General features: G+C 37.1%; 1 protein-coding gene across 1 annotated transcript; it reads right to left on the bottom strand.

Annotated features, from left to right (window-relative positions):
* Positions 1-193: 193 nt before the first annotated feature.
* pdcd10.S (programmed cell death 10 S homeolog) lies at positions 194-17,887 on the bottom strand. Its single transcript, NM_001086755.1, has 8 exons — positions 17,841-17,887; positions 9,922-10,115; positions 6,898-6,951; positions 4,455-4,572; positions 4,210-4,336; positions 2,575-2,653; positions 2,159-2,241; positions 194-684 (listed from the first exon to the last, which is right to left on the bottom strand). The coding sequence occupies exons 2-8, from the start codon at positions 10,015-10,017 to the stop codon at positions 603-605; spliced, it is 639 nt and encodes a 212-aa protein (NP_001080224.1). The 5' UTR covers positions 10,018-10,115; positions 17,841-17,887; the 3' UTR covers positions 194-602.
* Positions 17,888-17,920: the final 33 nt, after the last annotated feature.

The raw sequence follows: 17,920 nt of genomic DNA, 5'->3' as shown, positions 1-17,920 counted from the left end.
AGCAGGCAGCATTTACAGTCAAATCTTTAAAAAACAAAACAAAAAAAACTTAATGGTTACAAAAGGCTAGTACTTTGTGCTACTGTTCACACAGACTGCATTCTAGATGGGTTAATATGGATATCAGTCAAATAATTACAAGGATATTCAAAAAACTGACTCCAAACAAAAGGATTTCGTAAGAACACTGCCATTTTACAGATGTAAACTATTTATTGAATATTTGCCACCAAATATTGTTAAATACATAATCCTGCAGCTTTTTCGGTTTCAAGTTAAAATGTCAGAAACAGAACACCAATATTTACAATTTGTATAAGGAATGTTATATAATGACACATTAAGGCGTAAAATTCTTTTGGCTTATAATTCTTAAAAGAATGATAATAGCAAAAAAGTGATGCAAAATCTTCATCGTGAGATTATGAGAAGCTACAATAAATCTTACAAAAATATGGTGTAAGATGGCAATAATCCCATTCAACATCCTGCATTTCTGTCCCTCTGGTGGAACTGATAATTTATACAGTCAGAACTTAATTTACATATTAAAGTAGCTTTGTCAACCACTGAAAATTACAGCTCTTCGTCATATACAGTTTTCAGGCCACAGTTTTGAAGGTCTGGAGTATCAAGTTGGTTTGATGAATTAGGCGATTGGCACTTATAAATACATTTAATGCCCTAAAAATAAACAGAAAAAAAATTAAGACGTAAAATCTAACACTTCCTATACACCAAACCTATTAACATAGGAACTGTATCGCTTCATGCTTTACATTGGGCAAGCTTTAACTGGTACTACATGAAAATAATGAAGTAGGGCAAAGAGGTACGGCACTAGTATAGACCTTGCTATGAATAAAGATCTCTTGCATAATACGGTTTTTCCTGTCATTTTAATCAAAGGAGATATAACCCCCCCAACCACAGTTATATTTAGACAAATCTGTTAATAGTCAAGGAATACTCCAAATCATATACAGGAATGTAAGCTGAAAGCATTATTAATCTTTATTTTCTGTTTTATGAAAATGCATGGACGCTAAATCCCAATTTAAAATTACTGACATTTCCGCTTTCCTATATAGTTACATTGCAACCCTGTTTATTTGGGGGTATTTAGGTTAGCCATTTTATATTGCTGTTAAGATCACAAATGAACAACCCATAAATGTCCCTTTGCCACTAAAAATACATACAGTGAAACCTCAATTTTACATACCCTGATTTTTCCCTCATTTCCTCATACGGTTTTGTGGTCCCACAAATTTATAATGCATTTCAATGGGTTAGTTTCCTTGATTTTAAATCAGGATTTTGCCCTAATGTTCCCAAAAAGAATGTTTGTCCTCTGTGATTATTAGGGAAATTAAGAGCTTTCAAAATACTTTTCATACTTTGCCATGGTTCTGTCTGTAAATAGTCAGTTTCAGTTTGTCTGCACCTCAAACAGTCATGCACAAATCACTTATATTGACTTATTGCTTTGGGTTGTGCATGTGACTCAGAAAGGTCTTGCACCCCCCCCCCCCAACATTAATATGCTGCATGGTTAACCTTGTTATTAACATAGTAAATATTGTATTTTAAAGTTTGATGAATTCCTGTGCTTACATCCTTTGATTACTTGAATAAAATCTTTACTGCTAAAGGTCTATGATTGCTTTGGGCTGGTACAGAAACCCAAAACATAATGTACAACATTTTTAGCTACTTCTTTACTTAAACCATAGTTCTGTCTATAAATAGTCCGTTCCAATTTGTCTGCACCTCAAACAGTCATGCACAAACCACTAATTGCTTTAGGTTGTGCATTTGACTGTCAGAGATCTTGCACCCCCACCCCATAGTAGAACATTAATATGCTGCATGATTAACCTTGTTATTAACACAGTAAATATTGGATTTCAAAGTAAAATTAATTCATGTGCTTACATCCTTACTTGAATAATAAGCAGATATTTACTGCTAAAGGTCTGTAGTTGCCTTAGGCTGGTGCAGAAGCCCAAAACAGAATGAACAACATTTCTAGCTTACTTCTTTAGTTAAGCTTTAGTTCTCCTTTAATTCTAGAACAGTCACGTTGACAAGAGTAATAATGTCCGACAGGTGGTAGAGATTGCTATAAATAGAAGATTCTTAATAAAATACTTACTTTCCATCTTTAAAATACGTCTTTAGTGTGTCACTAAAACTTTTGGAGTATTTTACAAATTCTTTCTTTTGGTGCTCAAGTGCCTGTAAAAAAACAAAAAAAAACAAAAAAAGATAATTAGTCTCAGGAAACACATTATTCTGATCATTTATATGGCTATAGTTTTAACATGTTCTGCAATAGAAGTTTTGTTCTACTGATATCCACATAAACAAGGAAGGAGGAAACTGCAAGGAAAGGAAATGTGTGATAAACCGAATGGTAAAGGTAGCTGAACCACCGTTTACAAGTGAAAGTATAAAAAAAAAAAAAAAAAAAAAAAATTATGAAACTATGAAAACACGACATTTGACACAAAAAATATATAAAAAAAGTTTCCATACACAAATAAATAAAAGATGTATCACAAAACTTACTCTGCGGTTCTGGTATTGATACTTTTTGAAGACATTGTTGACTGTGTCAAGAAGTTCCTTTATTGCACTGGCTATGTCTCTAAAAAGGGGAAAAACTGTTTATTTATATATACACACACACACTACAATCATCATTAACCTTAGCACACTCTCACTGGGAACCTTAGATTCAACATGGTTTCTGAAATGAAATATTCTATACACTTGGCAAATACATGGGGGTCCCCTAGGTGTTTAAACATGTGCTGGGGGTTGCTGTGCTAGCCACAGGGTAGAGGATGCATATTGATTTAAGGGTGTCTTAATATAACTTTTTTGCCCATAAGAGTGATACCTCTGCAGTGAGCACCAACCATTTGTGTTTTGGGTGTGCTACCACCATTAATGTGGATATAAGCTTAACATTTCTTGTGATAACATGGGTGTGGTTTAAAAAAAGGGAGTGGTTAATAGCAGGTTCCATTACAGGCCCTCTACCACGTAGACCAGACAAATTTCAGCCCTCAGTATCACAGAAGTTGAACTATAGGATTTCTCCCATAATCTAATAGACTCACACTACGAGAAGTCTTATTTTTTGACAATAAATTCTCCTCAGTACAGGCTGTCTTTCCCTGGCAGATTGTGCTTCCCATTGTTGCTCTGAGAAACTGACATGGCTGACATATATCCCTTGTGCCGCTATCATCATCTTGAAGGGTCACTAAACTCCCTTTGGTTCAATATGGATTAATTCATGCCAAGCATACTTTTTGTCTGTTGGTTTAATTAAAGGAAAACTATACACCCAAAATACTTAAGCAACAGATAATATGATATAAACTAAGTGGCATTTTAAGAAAATGACCAAACTGGTATATATATTTAAGTAAATATTGTCCCTTTATATTTTATTGTCCTCTTGCCTTAAACTGCCATTTCGTGATGGTCTGTGTGCTGCCTGAGAGATCACCTGACCAGAAATACTACAACTTTAACTATGATACAAAGAAGTGTGGAAGCAAAAGACAGAACTCTGTCTGTTAACTGACTCATGTGACCTAAGAAGTATAGTTTGTTTGGTGTGGTTGTGTGCCGCCCCCCCCCCCCTACGATACCAGAGGGGCGGCTCTTATTTTTTAAAATGGCAATTTACTATTTATATGATTACCCAATGGAGCATACTACTAAAAAAAGTATATTATGAAAATGGTTTATTTACATGAAGCAGGGTTTTACATACAAGTTGTTTTATGCAATATCTTTTTACAGACACCTACATTGTTTAGGGGGGGGGGTATCGTTTTCCTTATTTGTGTTATGGTTTGCACCAAACAGGGTGAAGTGTGAAAATGAAAACACTTGAATTTTTCCAGCTTCCTGGTGCTTTAAAGCACTGAGTGAGATGAGCAGGAACAGGAGAAAACTGTTAATTGATCCTTTCCAGTTAATCCCCTTCTGTTGTCTCCTGATCATGTGCTCTACTTGACCTGACATGGTAATGTTAAAATTTAAAGGAATCCATTTTTATTTAGGGACTGTGATCAAATAGGATGCCGTCAAAAGCTCAGTTTGCAAACCTCACTATAATACACCTTAACAAACAGTACCCAATGAACACAAAGGATATACCATTACTTAGCAAAATGCACTTACTTGATTGTCTGTAGGAATCTCACTCGGTCATTGATTTCATCAGGAATCTTACTGAGGATCTGTTTGAGTGCCCGTGCTTTTTCATTCAATTCCTGAAATTCTGGTTCTGGCCGTTCAACCATATACTCTAAAGAAAGATCAGAAAAAGTTCAAGTTGAATAGCAGCAATAATGAACACAAGATAGTTGGAATTGAAGATGAATCTAAAACAGTGAAGGTGTACGGACGCGTGCCTTTGTGTTTACCTTCAACATCATCAGCGGCCATGCGCAATAGGGATTCAGTGAAGTTCACTTCTACACTCTTCTTTTCAAGAATTTTTGTAATTATATCTTGTGTGAGTCCCGGATTTTCTTTTTCCGCCTGCAGAACGAAAGAGCTATACTAAGTGGTCTATTACCAAAATATAGGCCAAAAAAAGACAGATCTTTTATTAATATATTGAACCACAAAAGATGCCAGCATTAGACTACAAGGGGGAAGTGTTAAATGAGGTTAGCTTTTATATGAACAATATATCCAGTATTATTCTGCGTCTGTGTATCAGAGCATTAAAACATTCACAAATTAATAGTTAAGCCCAATAGTTTAATTTAGCCAAAGTACCACTTTAATGCAGTTAGACAGAATGGACAATGGTTTGGCCCCCCCATCCCCCACTTTTTTTTTTTTTACAGTACTAAAGATGTGCATGATAAATTCTTGCACGTATACACATAAAGTGCCCTCTATAATGTTCTGGACAAAAACATTTTTCCTTGATATACCCCTCTGCTCCACAGTATAAAATTTTAAATCAATTCAGGCCTGATTAAAGTGCATGTTCCAGACTTTAATTTTAAGTTTTTGCATACATTTCAGTTTCACCATGTAGAAACACTTTTTATTCATAGTTTCCCTAATTTCAGGACACCATAATGTTTGGGACAAAGTAATGGTAGGCATATTAAAGCAGTCATGTTTACTACTTTGTTGTATATCCCTTGCAATGAGCCGCTCCTGTGTTGCCCGTAGCAGTACGTTCGGGATCATTATCTTGTTGAAGGATGAAGCGCCGACCAATAACTTTGAAGGCATTCACTGAAACTTGAGCAGATAAGATGATTCTATATACCATCAGCAGTTATATCATCAATGAAGAGAGGTGTGCCAGTACATGTGGTATTGATACTTGCTTAAGCCATAACACACCACCACCATGTTGAACAGATGAGCTGGTATGCTTTGGATCTTGGGCAGTTCCTTTTTATCCCCACGCTTTCCTTGTCATCACTCTGATACAGGTTAACCTTGGTCTCTTCTGGTTAATAACACCTTTTTTTCCAGAATTATGCAAGCTCTTTTAAGTACTTTTTCACAATCTGTAATATGGCCATCCTGTTTTTGTGGCTCACTAGTGGTTTGTATCTTGCTGTGTAACTTCTGCTGTTTATGGAGTCTTTTGCGCATAGTAGTCTATCAAAAACGCACATGCCTCCTGAAGAGTGTTTCTGATCTGTTGGACAGGCATTTCAGGATTATTATTTTTACATGTCATCAGCAGTGGAGATCTTCTTTGGCCTACCAATCCCTTTGCAATCAAGTTAACCAGTGAATTATACATTATTATCCAGTTGATTTTGGTAATCCTAAGGGCTGACCGATGTCCCAAATGGCTTTATTCTTGTTTTTCAGCCTCTTAATTGCTTCCTTGAATTTCGTTGGCAGAACTTTTCTCCTCATGTTGAACAATGGCAACTACAGACTGAAAAATGGTAGAAGCAAGCCTAGGTATCTTATCCCAGCACTAATGAAGCAATGCAACACACATTTGAGTAATCACAAACACCTGTGAAGCCAGTTGTCCCAAACAAGGGGATGGTGTATAAAAAGGGTTATAATTTCTAAATGGTAAAACTGAAATGTATGCAAATAACTTTAAATTAAAGTCTGGAACGTGCCCTTTAATCACGTCTGAATTGTTTAACTTAAAATTTTCCACTGAGTAGCAGAGTGGGTAAATGTGTCTTTGTCCAAAACATATACAATTCTCTTAAAGATCTATCAAACTTCAGCCCTAAGGTGTATAGGAACAATCTCTGTATATATTTGCTGGAATCGGCTGTGTTATTTAATTATTTATATGGCAAAAATGCCATAATGGGAAAACTGTTGCAGAAGCATTCACACTCGACAGGGATCTCCTGTCTAACAAAAGCCAGATCCTGTATGTTCAGTTATGAAAAAGGTTTAAAACACTTAATAACCCATTCATGTAAACTATTGCTGTTATTTTGATTCAAAATCTGGGTTATATAAATTTAAACCCTAAGGAATAAGCAATAAATTCATTTTGGGGTAAGTGTTCTCTGAAAATTGCAGTTCTTATTGCTATTGCCAAGAAAAATCCCTAAAAAATTTGCTTGGCAAAGGAAACAAATGAGTGGAACTTTTATTTGGCTGACCAGGCATCAGATGTCATAGCAAAACAAAAGGTAGAACGGTTACTGGTTCCCTTAAAGGACAAAGAAAAACTGCACTGGTCTATCACTGCACACAAAAGGCATGCTTTGGGCTGAAAATGCTCAAGTTTGCATGGTAACGCTGGGAGAAATCTTACTGCAACCACGTAGCCCTGGATATTTCTATGTATGCAGCCAGAACTACCACCTCTTACGGGGCAATAAGCAGATAAGAGAAATACATTACCTTTATAAATGCTGCCCGCAGTGTCTGAGCTGCTGAAAGATTTACACGTTCTAGCTGGATAGCAAAACAAAAACAGAATGGAACACATTAACGTTCAGCGTATTAGAATAAAACGTTCTGGTATCAAAGGATTTAAATATCATGAGGTATTGTGAAACAAGGCAAAAGTTTCTTCTGTATCCACACATGCATTGTAAATGGGAATCATCACATAAAATGCATATATCCTGCAAACTGTATTGGAAGTTAAACCATACCCACAACATATGGTCTCTTTCTGTGTTTCGTGTACAAATTGTAGCCAAATATTACCTATAACTGCCATTCAGCCTCAAAACAGGGAATTACTTATAGATGTATGTTAATTGACTGGGACTAAAAAGCTCCTTGTAACTTAAAATGCTAATAGTGTAGGAAGGTAATTATTCACAGGTGTATGTTTGTTGGCTGGGGCTTAAAAGCTTCCTGCTTTCCCACTAGAGCTGCTGAGCTAAGAGTAAGTGCACAATGGTGTTACATTGGTTGCTGGGGGATTTGATTTTAAATTAACTTAAAGGCAAACCACGCACTTGCAAATTTTCTCTTTGTGTACAAATATTTGCTTTTTATCGCTTATAGCAGCTAGTCAACTCCAGAATGCGGGTTAGACCGAGTGCTGTCACAATGGTGAATATAGGAGCTGGTCAACGCCACAGCGTGAGTTAGTCCGAGCGCTGCCGATTTCTTTCTACATTGTCTTGAAATTACAGGTGCTTTTTCTTTTTATGGAAAAACTGTAAATCGTAAAATAACTAAAAAAAATAAATAAAAAAAATAAAATATGAGTACATCCCAAAAGCAATAAACTACATATATGAATGTAATGCAACGATTTTATTTGGTCTAAAAAGAACATAAGGAAATGTAATTCTGTGCAGCTCAGCTGCCTGTACGTGGCTAGAACATATAATATAAAAGGCACAGGTATTCCATGTATGAGGCACAATTCAGCAGGACAACTTCAGGGTACAGTGACAGTTTAATGCCAATTAAACAACAAACAGGTGATGAAGGGCTCTAAATACCATCCTCCTGCCCCAATAAGCACACATATTTCTGATTTTCTCACATTCACTTTCATCTGATATGGTACCTATGGATTAGAGCAGGGGTACCCAAACTTTTTGCAAAGAGGGCCAGATTTGGTGAGATGAAAATGCGTGGGGGCCGACCATTCAGCCCAACATTCTTTGAACCATTAACATTAAATTACAGTAATAGAGTGATGGTAGCAGTAATATTTGGGCACATTAGTGAAATGAACAGCCACTTGGTCTATACTGCTGCCTTTGTGCTGAAGGTGTTAGTAATAGACAAGTACTGGAACGTAGTGACGCCATACTTCTTTAGTTTACTGTACTGGCACGTCAGTATGTCTGACACCTTCAGCCCTAAATAAGTATGTGAAAACATCGCGTTTCTACGTGCCAGTACGTGTGTATTGCTAACACCTTCAGCACACAGGCAGCAGTATAGAACAAGTGCCAGATCATTTCACTAATGTGCCTTAATATTATTGCTATGGGATTCCTGATCGCACAGTGCTGGGGGCCTCATTATTAATTTCCTGATGGAGGCTGAGGGCCGGTGTAAATTTGAAAAAAGGTGGCATTTGGCCCCCGGGCCGCACTTTGGACATGCCTGGATTAGAGGAAATCTGATGTCATTGCAATATCTAAAAAGGGATTACGATTTTAGCCTGGCAATTATAAGACAGTAAATTTGACAACTTTGGTGGGCAAATTATTTGAAGGATTGTTAAAGGAAAACTATACCCCCAAAATGAACACTTAAGAAACAGATAGTTCATATCATATTAAGTGGCATATTAAAGAATCTTACCAAACTGGAATATATATTTAAGTAAATATTGCCCTTTTACATCTCTTGCCTTGAGCCACCATTTCGTGATGGTCTGTGTGCTGCCTCAGAGATCACCTGACCAGAAATACTACAACTCTAACTGTAACTGGAAGAAGTGTGGAAGCAAAAGACACAACTCTGTCTGTTAATTGGCTTATGTGATCTAACATCCAGTACAGTGAATCCTACGATCCCAGAGGGCGGCCCTTATTTTTTAAAATGGCAATTTTCTATTTATGATTACCCAATGGCACATACTGCTAGAAAAGTATATTATTATGAAAATGGTTTATTTACATGAAGCAGGATTTTACATATGAGCTGTTTTATGCAATAGCTTTTTATAGAGACCTACATTGTTTGCGGGATAGTTTTCCTTTAAGGGAGTAAATTCAATAATTTGTCCTACTGAATGGAATTTTAAGCAGCAATCAGAATGGCTTTATGAAAGATAGGTCATGTCAGACAAATGTGAGCAGAAGATGTGATCTATTTAAATTAGTGTTTGATACAGTGCCCCACAAACAACTGCTTTCTAAATAAAGGTCTGTTGTGATAAATGAAGTGGTTTGTACACAGATAGGAAACTGGCTACAGGATCAAGTACAGAGGGTGGTTGTTAATGGTACATTCTCTACTTGGAGTAGCCAATCAGTGACTTGAGGGGGGGGGGGCACATGGGTCATAACTGTTGCTTTTGAATCTGACCTGCATGTCAAGTATTAATTGCAAACTCATTAAACAGTTATATCCCATGTGGCCCCTCATCAAGTCGCTGACTAACGAAGAGTTAGAGAGCTGAAAAGCAGGTAGTAGTGTTTTGGCTATTATGTTAGACTTCTAGTCACTCCAACCTTTATAAATTAAATTTATAGGTTATAGATAGACTTAATAGGTTGAACTAGATGGACGTGTGTCTTTTTCCAACCTAATGTTCTATGTAACTATGTTACATAAAGTCACAATTTGCAAGCAGATAAGCAGCATCTCTTACTATGACTGCTGATAATTATTACACAAGAAAAGCAGAGTATCCTGGTTGCAAATTATTTTTATGTTCTGTTCAATACCGATTTTCCCTCATTGACGAAAAAAAAATTTGAGCCACAAAGGTCTACTAACCTCATTAAAAACTGGATACATGACTGCATAAAGGGGCATGGAAACCATAGACGTGGTCTCTGCTTCATTCTTCATCTCTTCCATTGTCATCCTCATTCAAAAAGACCAGACAGTTAGAAAATGATGCTATGGAAACCAGTAACTCTTCATTCAGTGTGATTTTGATGCTCTAATATGACCAAGAAATGGTTGCCCTAAAAGCAAAGGTAAAAAAAGGCAACATGAACAAAATGACAATTCACAGCATTATTTCCCCTTTAAGTGATTTCACAAATATTTAGAGAGTGTTAGAAAGTGTTTAAATCTTTTATAGTATTTTTAAAATTCAGTAAAAAGAAAAAAAATGTACATATACAAAATCACTAATTAATGCAGACACACCCACAGATATTGTAAGGGCCATACACAGGATAGCAGGCTTTCTACTGAGCTGCAGCTGATAAGCCATACAATGGCAGCATGTGAGCATTTAAACAATACTGTATTGATAAACCATTGGTAAAAATTGTCCTCTTGCTTGAGAAACTCTTACTGGTATATATAAATAAACAGCTGCGTAGCCAAGGTGGCAGTTATACTAGCTGGCAATAGACAAGTAACAATTTGCAGTACAGAAATGGCAGGGCTGTTGAAGCCAAGAGATGATTTTTTTGTTTAATACATCAGGCTCTCAGAAAAGAACGTTTGGAAATCCATTCTATTGCCCTCATAGGGTGACGACACACAGAGCTACTAGTAGCAGCTACTTGTCATGGCTACAAAATAAGACTATAATGATAGTTGGCTTTACGAATGCACATAAACGAGTGTGTGCTTTAGCAGACGCAATTCTCAGTATTGTCTATGGCAGGATATTTTGCAACTAGTCTTCACCCTTAAGGGTCTCGCCACACTGGCAGATTCAGGGAGATTAGTCGCCAGGCGACAAATCTCCTCTTCTTCAGAGACTAATCTCTAATCACATTTAATTCAAACTGCCAGTTCACTGGAAAAAAAACAGTAGAAAGTTTTTCCTTTCCCCAGATGAAGCCTTTATTAGGCATTGTGATAAGCTCGTTGTACAGATGGGGCTTCTTAGTGGACAGTATTGCAGATATGATCTATCAAAACGGACGCCTAACATGGCATAGATGCCCAGACGATTTGGTATGGTCGATATTGACCAAACTGCCAGACCAAATCCAGGCATGTACGGCTACCTTTAAATTGTAGAGCAGTGATAGAACTAAACCAAAGCCCTTCACAAGAAGATTATGCAATATTCCAGGGCAGTCAAGAGAAAAAATATTTTCAAAAAGTGAAATCGCTGGGGGTGCCAAATTTTAGGCAGATAGTATTCACTCACCTAAGGCCGGTGCTCCCGTTAGCAGAAATCTGCAGAGAACCAAGGTTGTTCTCAGGAAGCACCATGGAGCGATCCTCTTTTTCCTTTTTGTCTTTCTTCAATACACCAGGGCCAATACATGGGCAGTTGAGTGAAAAACTGGCTTGGCTTTTCACTCTACTAAGCATGCTCACCAGTGGTGTGTGGGTTGAAAAATGACCCGACCCTAACCCGCCAGTTCCGACCTGCCCTGCCGTTCCACCTCTATTTATAGACCCGCATTTGACCTGCCCCCGCAGTGATGTCACAAAAGGGCAGCGCAAGTCTATGAATTTAGGCAATGGAAGCTTGCAGTGCTAGGTCGGGGAGATCAGAAGAGCTCAACCTGGACCCACCAGCGACCCGAAGATTTCGGTGCAGGAGCCGGCCCAAACCTGCCTGGCCCGAAGGTTTCAGACCGGCCTGTACATCTCTAATGTGCACTCATGCAAAGAAAGAAGCAGGAAGAGGATCACATCATGTTGCTCACTGAGAAGAACACTAGGCCAGTGCATTTTCTTGGCTGGCCCAGGGTATCAGGTAAGTGAATATAATAATGGGGGTGGCTAATGTTTGGCAACCCACAGTGATTTCACCTTTTCTTCTCCTTTAAGCAACATAAAAGAAAATGTGTCTCTTCTTCCAAACATGCCAAAGTCTCTGGAGTTTTGAGATTGCAACTGCTATTGGGATGGTGGTGCCACCCATTCCAGTGAGCATGGAGCAGTTGTAAAGACAAAGTATGCAGGAAATACTTTAGAAAAATTACATTCAAAATCATTACATACAAGGCTGAGGAGGGAAAGATCAGTAGGCTTGTCAGACTGGGTCAAGGAGACAATAGTCAACTCTGGGAAGCCTTTTACTAAAGTTGAATAAATAGAAATGTCTTCTAAAGCTCTGCATAACCAGCTATAAAGCACTTCAGTAAAACTACACATGAAAAGAATAAAAAAAAGTGTCCTCTGTATTTATTTCTGCACAAATGATGGCATGAAGTGAAATAACCTGTCCAATTTAGAAAAGAGGGTGTGGCGACTTAAAGTACATGAGAACAGCCCGATATAACCCAGGAAATAACTCAGTCTTACAAATGCAGCTCTGTAGGACCAAACCCTTCACTTCAACCCATAGAGATCTTAAAATAAATACAGAAAGCTCTGCAAACCTTGTGTTTCTAATTTGCACCTGTAAAACAGCTTTTCTACAGAGCACCCAAAGCCCTAGTAGTATAACCCTGTCAAACAAAACAATGTCCCTGTCACAATATTTGTTTTACTTCCTTGGGTGTCATTTGCTAGACAAGGCTATATTATGTGAACACAAGAGCAAGAATGTGGCTAGCACAAGCCATTATACTCATAGATCAAATCCGCTTTGGTCATAGAAGAATAACAAAACCGATATAATTGAAAAAATATTTGTCCGAAGAAAATAGGACTTGGAGTACAGCATTTTGTCTGTCCCTAACATTCCCTTCAATCCAGGAAAAGCTGCTGCAGTTCACAGTGGGTAAAAATGAAAGTTCTCTGTACACCACATCAGACCAAGATTTTTTTGTTTACCAAAAATACTTTTTTCAATTGCTTTCCATCTTTTTTTTTTACCGTTCTCCCAAAAGTCCTGCCTATAGTGTTTCAGTCAGGCAGCTCAGTGATGCAGAAGTGGATTGTGAACGGTTACAATTTGCTACATTTAGTTAATACAGTTAGTTTGATACATTTCTCAGCAGTATCTGTGGAATATTAGCAACTATTGTATCAATTCTAACAGCTGCCTTTAATTAAACTCAGGGATTCTGCACAGCAAGGACAAAGATAACAAATGTATCAATTTACAACAGTTAAAGAGTCGGCGAACCCCCCCCCGAGCTGCTTTAGAAGGTGAAAAATGTAACTTTACACTTCAATATTAGAAGAACACTCACAAATTGAAAATAGAAAGTAATTGGGAAAGGTGTATTTCTGGTGATCAATCTGAAACCAACTGAATGGAAAAAGGGTTTGAAGGTGAACAACCCCTTTAAAATGATCTTTTCAATTATAGCCCAAAAGTTCAAAGTATGAAACCTAAAAATCTAAAGTAAGGGGCTTTGATCAGACAACTTCCTCAGGAATAAAAACAATAAAAATGCTCCCTGGAAGAACAGGATATTTACTGGAAAAATATATCTTGATAATATGGAAAATGAAGTGTTGTATAGCTATATGTTTGCAAACCTACTTTATATACATATAAAATGATTTAAAAATAAGTCTACAGAAGAAAAACAATAAGCTAATGTACTACTTTAAGAGGGCGACAAATAGTTGTTATAAAATTACAAAACAAGTAAAAATTAGGGATGCACCAACATTCACTATTATGCAAATTATGGTGCGGCTGAATTTATTTAAAATTTTGTGTAATAAAAAGTCACTTCATTTTAGGGATTCAGTTTGGACAGTGACTTGAATTCGGCCAAATCAGAATTCTACTTAAAAAGACCGAATCCCGGGTGAATACTGAACCGAATTCTAGATTCAGCACATCCCCGATATCCCAGATACAAATTATTGGGGTGTTCTGTTAACTGAACCCCATGTCACAAATAGAAAAAGAAAAGCCATATTTTATATACTGAACTTACTGCTCATTTTTTTTGAGAGATGTTTTGTTTAAAGAGATCAGTTAACTTATTTGCCAACACTAGAAAATCATATTTTCTAAAAGAAAAATACATGAACTTGAGTCACTGCGAAAGCGGCAAGGAGCCTTAAGTTGTCTCTCAAAATAATTATGCTCATCTGGAGGTCAGGCTGAGGAGGTAACATATGGCAGCTCCCACTATCAATGACTGATTCCAAGGAGCAGTTCCCTACCCTCCCTTAGGCTCACAGTGTCACGCAACCACTGTCTAACATTGCTTAAGTGTAAAGTGATGATTCTGGGACTCCCTGCTTTCCAGAGTATTAGTTCACCATCACTATGGAAAGCAGAGGGACTTCAAGACACAGAATACATCTGAGGGACAGTTATATTGCAAGCCTAAGGGCAAGGGCACACAATGTGTATTTAATAGTTCACTCTTGCCCACAGATTTCAATCAGTGGATCCACTAATCAGCAGATTCCTGTAGTTGCACCGACAGGCACAGCTTCGGCCTGAGTGGTGAATCATTAAAGAAATTGCAGTTAAGTTCTAATGTATAGCTGCTTAGAATTCTAGGGTTTTAATTAGGAAAAGAAGTTTATTCTGGGTTTTACAAGCCCTTTAACTACTTTTGAGTAATCATCAGTTTAATGTAATTAGCCAATTGCCTCTGTCTTCACGACAAATCAGACCAGTAAAGAAAAGCGAGTAGGATTAACACCATTCCTTGGATAACTGGTTTACAGATTTCACACTTTACAGACCCATTTTTTAGTAGGTGAAACCATACCTTCTGGTAATTGTACACTGAACATTATTCAAAATCTTTATTACATTTTAACTTGGGGGGGGGGGGGGAAACCGTGAGGTAAAGGTGAAACCATAATGCTTAACAGAAATTTACACCTTTTTCAGACACTTAAAGCCTACATAAAGACATTTATACCTTTAGCCAGGTGTCATAAAAACAGAAAGTTACATGTTCAACCTTTGAAAAGCTTCAAAGTGTGAGGAGGGGGGGGGTAGATTCCTTTCAGCCATAGAAAAGAACTGAAAACGATTACCTCAAAGTTTGACTGTAGCCACAGCCCAAGAGAGAATTCCCACACAGGTCAAGAACCGAAAAAGGCTGTTATGTTAGATCAGTGCCAAAATATTGCAAAATAAATAAAATAATAATAATAATACTGAGATTCTTCCCCAAAAAAATAATAATTAAAACCCGACGCATTGCAGTATCTTCTGCCACACACCAAGCATTAAATTCAAGTTGGACATACATTCTGTAAGAAATGCATAACATTAAGCATACACAGGTACAGCTCTAAAAGGTTTGTCTTAGCTCCAATGAAAACATTGTGAAAGACTGGTGCCTACATAGATTTTAGGCTATTCACCAATGAAGATCTAGGGGCTTTATCTTTTTTAGCCTCACAGCCATCAATTGTATTTGTAGCATGGACTGGTATACAACTGGGCTCACCCCTTGCCAAGTCTATGAACAAACTGCAACCCTTCTTCTGCTGTTAAAATAAACTCCTTGCATACTGTGACAGCAAGTTGGGAAAAACCCTGGTTAGTTTATGGTATGGGATCACTTCTAATGGACGGCACTCGATTTTTTAATATTAGAATCCAAATATAAGAAAATGTAACTCCAACCAACTTTCCAGTATACATACATTTTAAAAATTCAATGATTTTCAGATGTAATTAATACAGAAAGCAACAACCATCTGTTTTTATTCTCTACACTGTTAGAGCGGACTCTCTAAACAAAGTTATAGAAGTCATCTGATTTAAAGTTCTGTGAAGAATCGTGAAAGGCACCGTGAGACCTGCAGTTCTCGCTGGAAAAGTGCTGGCGTCTGTGACACTGCAAGAGTCAGAAGTGCAAAAAGCAATGTCAGCCAGAGTACCGGAGGAAAAAACCCTGTTGGGCCCTTCGAGCCACAGTCCCCTGACATACAGGTATGGGAACCATTATCCAGGAACCAGTCATACAGAAAGTTCCGAATTACGGAATGATTGTCTCCCATAGGCTCCATTTTATCCAAATAATTAAAAAAAAAAAAATTTAAAAAAGGATTTCCTTTTTCTCCGCAATAATAAAACCGTACCTTAAACTTGATCCAAACTAAGATATAATTAATCCCTATTGGAAGCAAAACCATCCTATTGGGTTTATTTAAGGTTTACATGATTTTTTAGTAGACGTGAGGCATGAAGATACAAGTTACAGAAAGATCCATTGCCCGGAAAACCATAGGTCAGTCCCAAGCGCTCGGGATAACAGGTCTCATACCTGTACTACTTTCAAAATCAATCACATATATAAATAACTTTAAGACCAGTGAAATTTGTGTATATATATATATATATATATATATATATATATATATATATATATATATATATATATATATATATATATATATATATATATATATATATATATATATATATATGTTGCCATGGGTTACTGCCCATGGGCAAATTTGCCCAGTGTTGATAAATGACACTCAGTGACGTGCAATTAAGAATCAAAGGAGTGTGAAAGGCACTCTGGGAAATCAAGTGTTGGCTGGAGGTAAGCATTGTACTGCAACAACGCTACAAATTTGTTAGTGGGAACAACAATGTGTGGAAAGCAACAGACTGACAGATGGTACAATTACAATTGTAATTCTGCTTACAAATAATTTAAGGTCCAAGGAAAGGCAAACCTAACCTGACCAGCAATGATAGAGAGATGATCCAGTAACAAAGCAATGTTGTTGAAGCTGGATTGTCTGGGGTAATGTGGGCTGCTCTGCATAACTAATGATGGACATTGTGACTTGCTAACTATATATATATATATATATATATATATATATATATATATATATATATATATATATATATATATATATATATATATATATATATATATATATATATATATATATATCACAAACAAGGGAAAGTTGTGCTCACCACTATTTTTTAAAACCATTAGGCGGGGGTGCAATGAGGCTGTGACCACAAAATACATATAGTCAAACACAAGAGTCCTCTGCACTCAACCCATTATCAATATATTTAAGACAGCGACATTTTGTCGCAAAATGTCGCTGTCTTAAATATATTGATAATGGGTTGAGTGCAGAGGACTCTTGTGTTTGACTATATATATATATATATATATATATATATATATATATATATATATATATATATATATATATATATATATATATATATATATATATATATAGCAAACCTACAGACTTTCACTATGCCCAATTCTAAAGCTCCTTTAGTCGTGCCATGTAGTCAGCCTGTCATACTTTCAACCTTCAATATGAAGATCTGTAAAGCCTGCACCTTTGGAATCAGTGGTTTCGATTGCTCTGACTGATCTACTATAATGTCTAATGAATTAACCACCTCACTCTATTGCCTCTATTAAATAACTCGTTCCCTGGTACGTCAACTCACCCACTATATATATATATATATATATATATATATATATATATATATATATATATATATATATATATATAGTATATCTGTTAGAAGTGTATATGCAATGGGTTAATTCCACGCACATTGGGAGTCTCGGCAAACATATCAAGTTGATGGCTCTTTCTAAACACTTTTCATGTAAAAGCAGATTGAAGTTTTCTCGTGAGAAGCAAGTCGAGCTCTGACTGCGACAGCTACTGGGAAGCAAAACTGCTCCTATGTGTGAAGTGTGTGTGGAGATAAATAGTAGCCTTTGGCCTGACAGAGCGGCTCTTCCTGCTTCTCACTGACACCCCAGGCCCAGCTGAGATTCGCATTAGACAGCACAAGGAAGCTGCAGAAACCCGGAAACTCTCACTTCAAACTGCATCTGAGCAGCTGTATCGCCCTGAACCAGAACCCGGCGCTATACCTGTATATCCGGGGAGCAAACGAGGCTTCACCAGACTCAGTGTCCACAACAACCCCAGAACCTTATACCCAGGCACCGGA

This window comes from Xenopus laevis, chromosome 5S, assembly GCF_017654675.1.
Source record: "Xenopus laevis strain J_2021 chromosome 5S, Xenopus_laevis_v10.1, whole genome shotgun sequence".
NCBI classification, from domain to species: Eukaryota; Metazoa; Chordata; class Amphibia; order Anura; family Pipidae; genus Xenopus; species Xenopus laevis.
Note: the sequence above shows the minus strand (reverse complement) of the source record. Positions and strands in the feature narration are given on the sequence as shown.

Coding starts and splice junctions, on each gene's coding strand:
- pdcd10.S (NM_001086755.1), bottom strand. CDS start 10,017: ATGAGGATGACAATGGAAGAGATGAAGAATGAAGCAGAGACCACGTCT. Junction 2,242..2,574: donor ATCAATACCAGAACCGCAGA/GTAAGTTTTGTG, acceptor GTTTTTTTACAG/GCACTTGAGCACCAAAAGAA. Junction 685..2,158: donor ACGTATTTTAAAGATGGAAA/GTAAGTATTTTA, acceptor GTTTATTTTTAG/GGCATTAAATGTATTTATAA.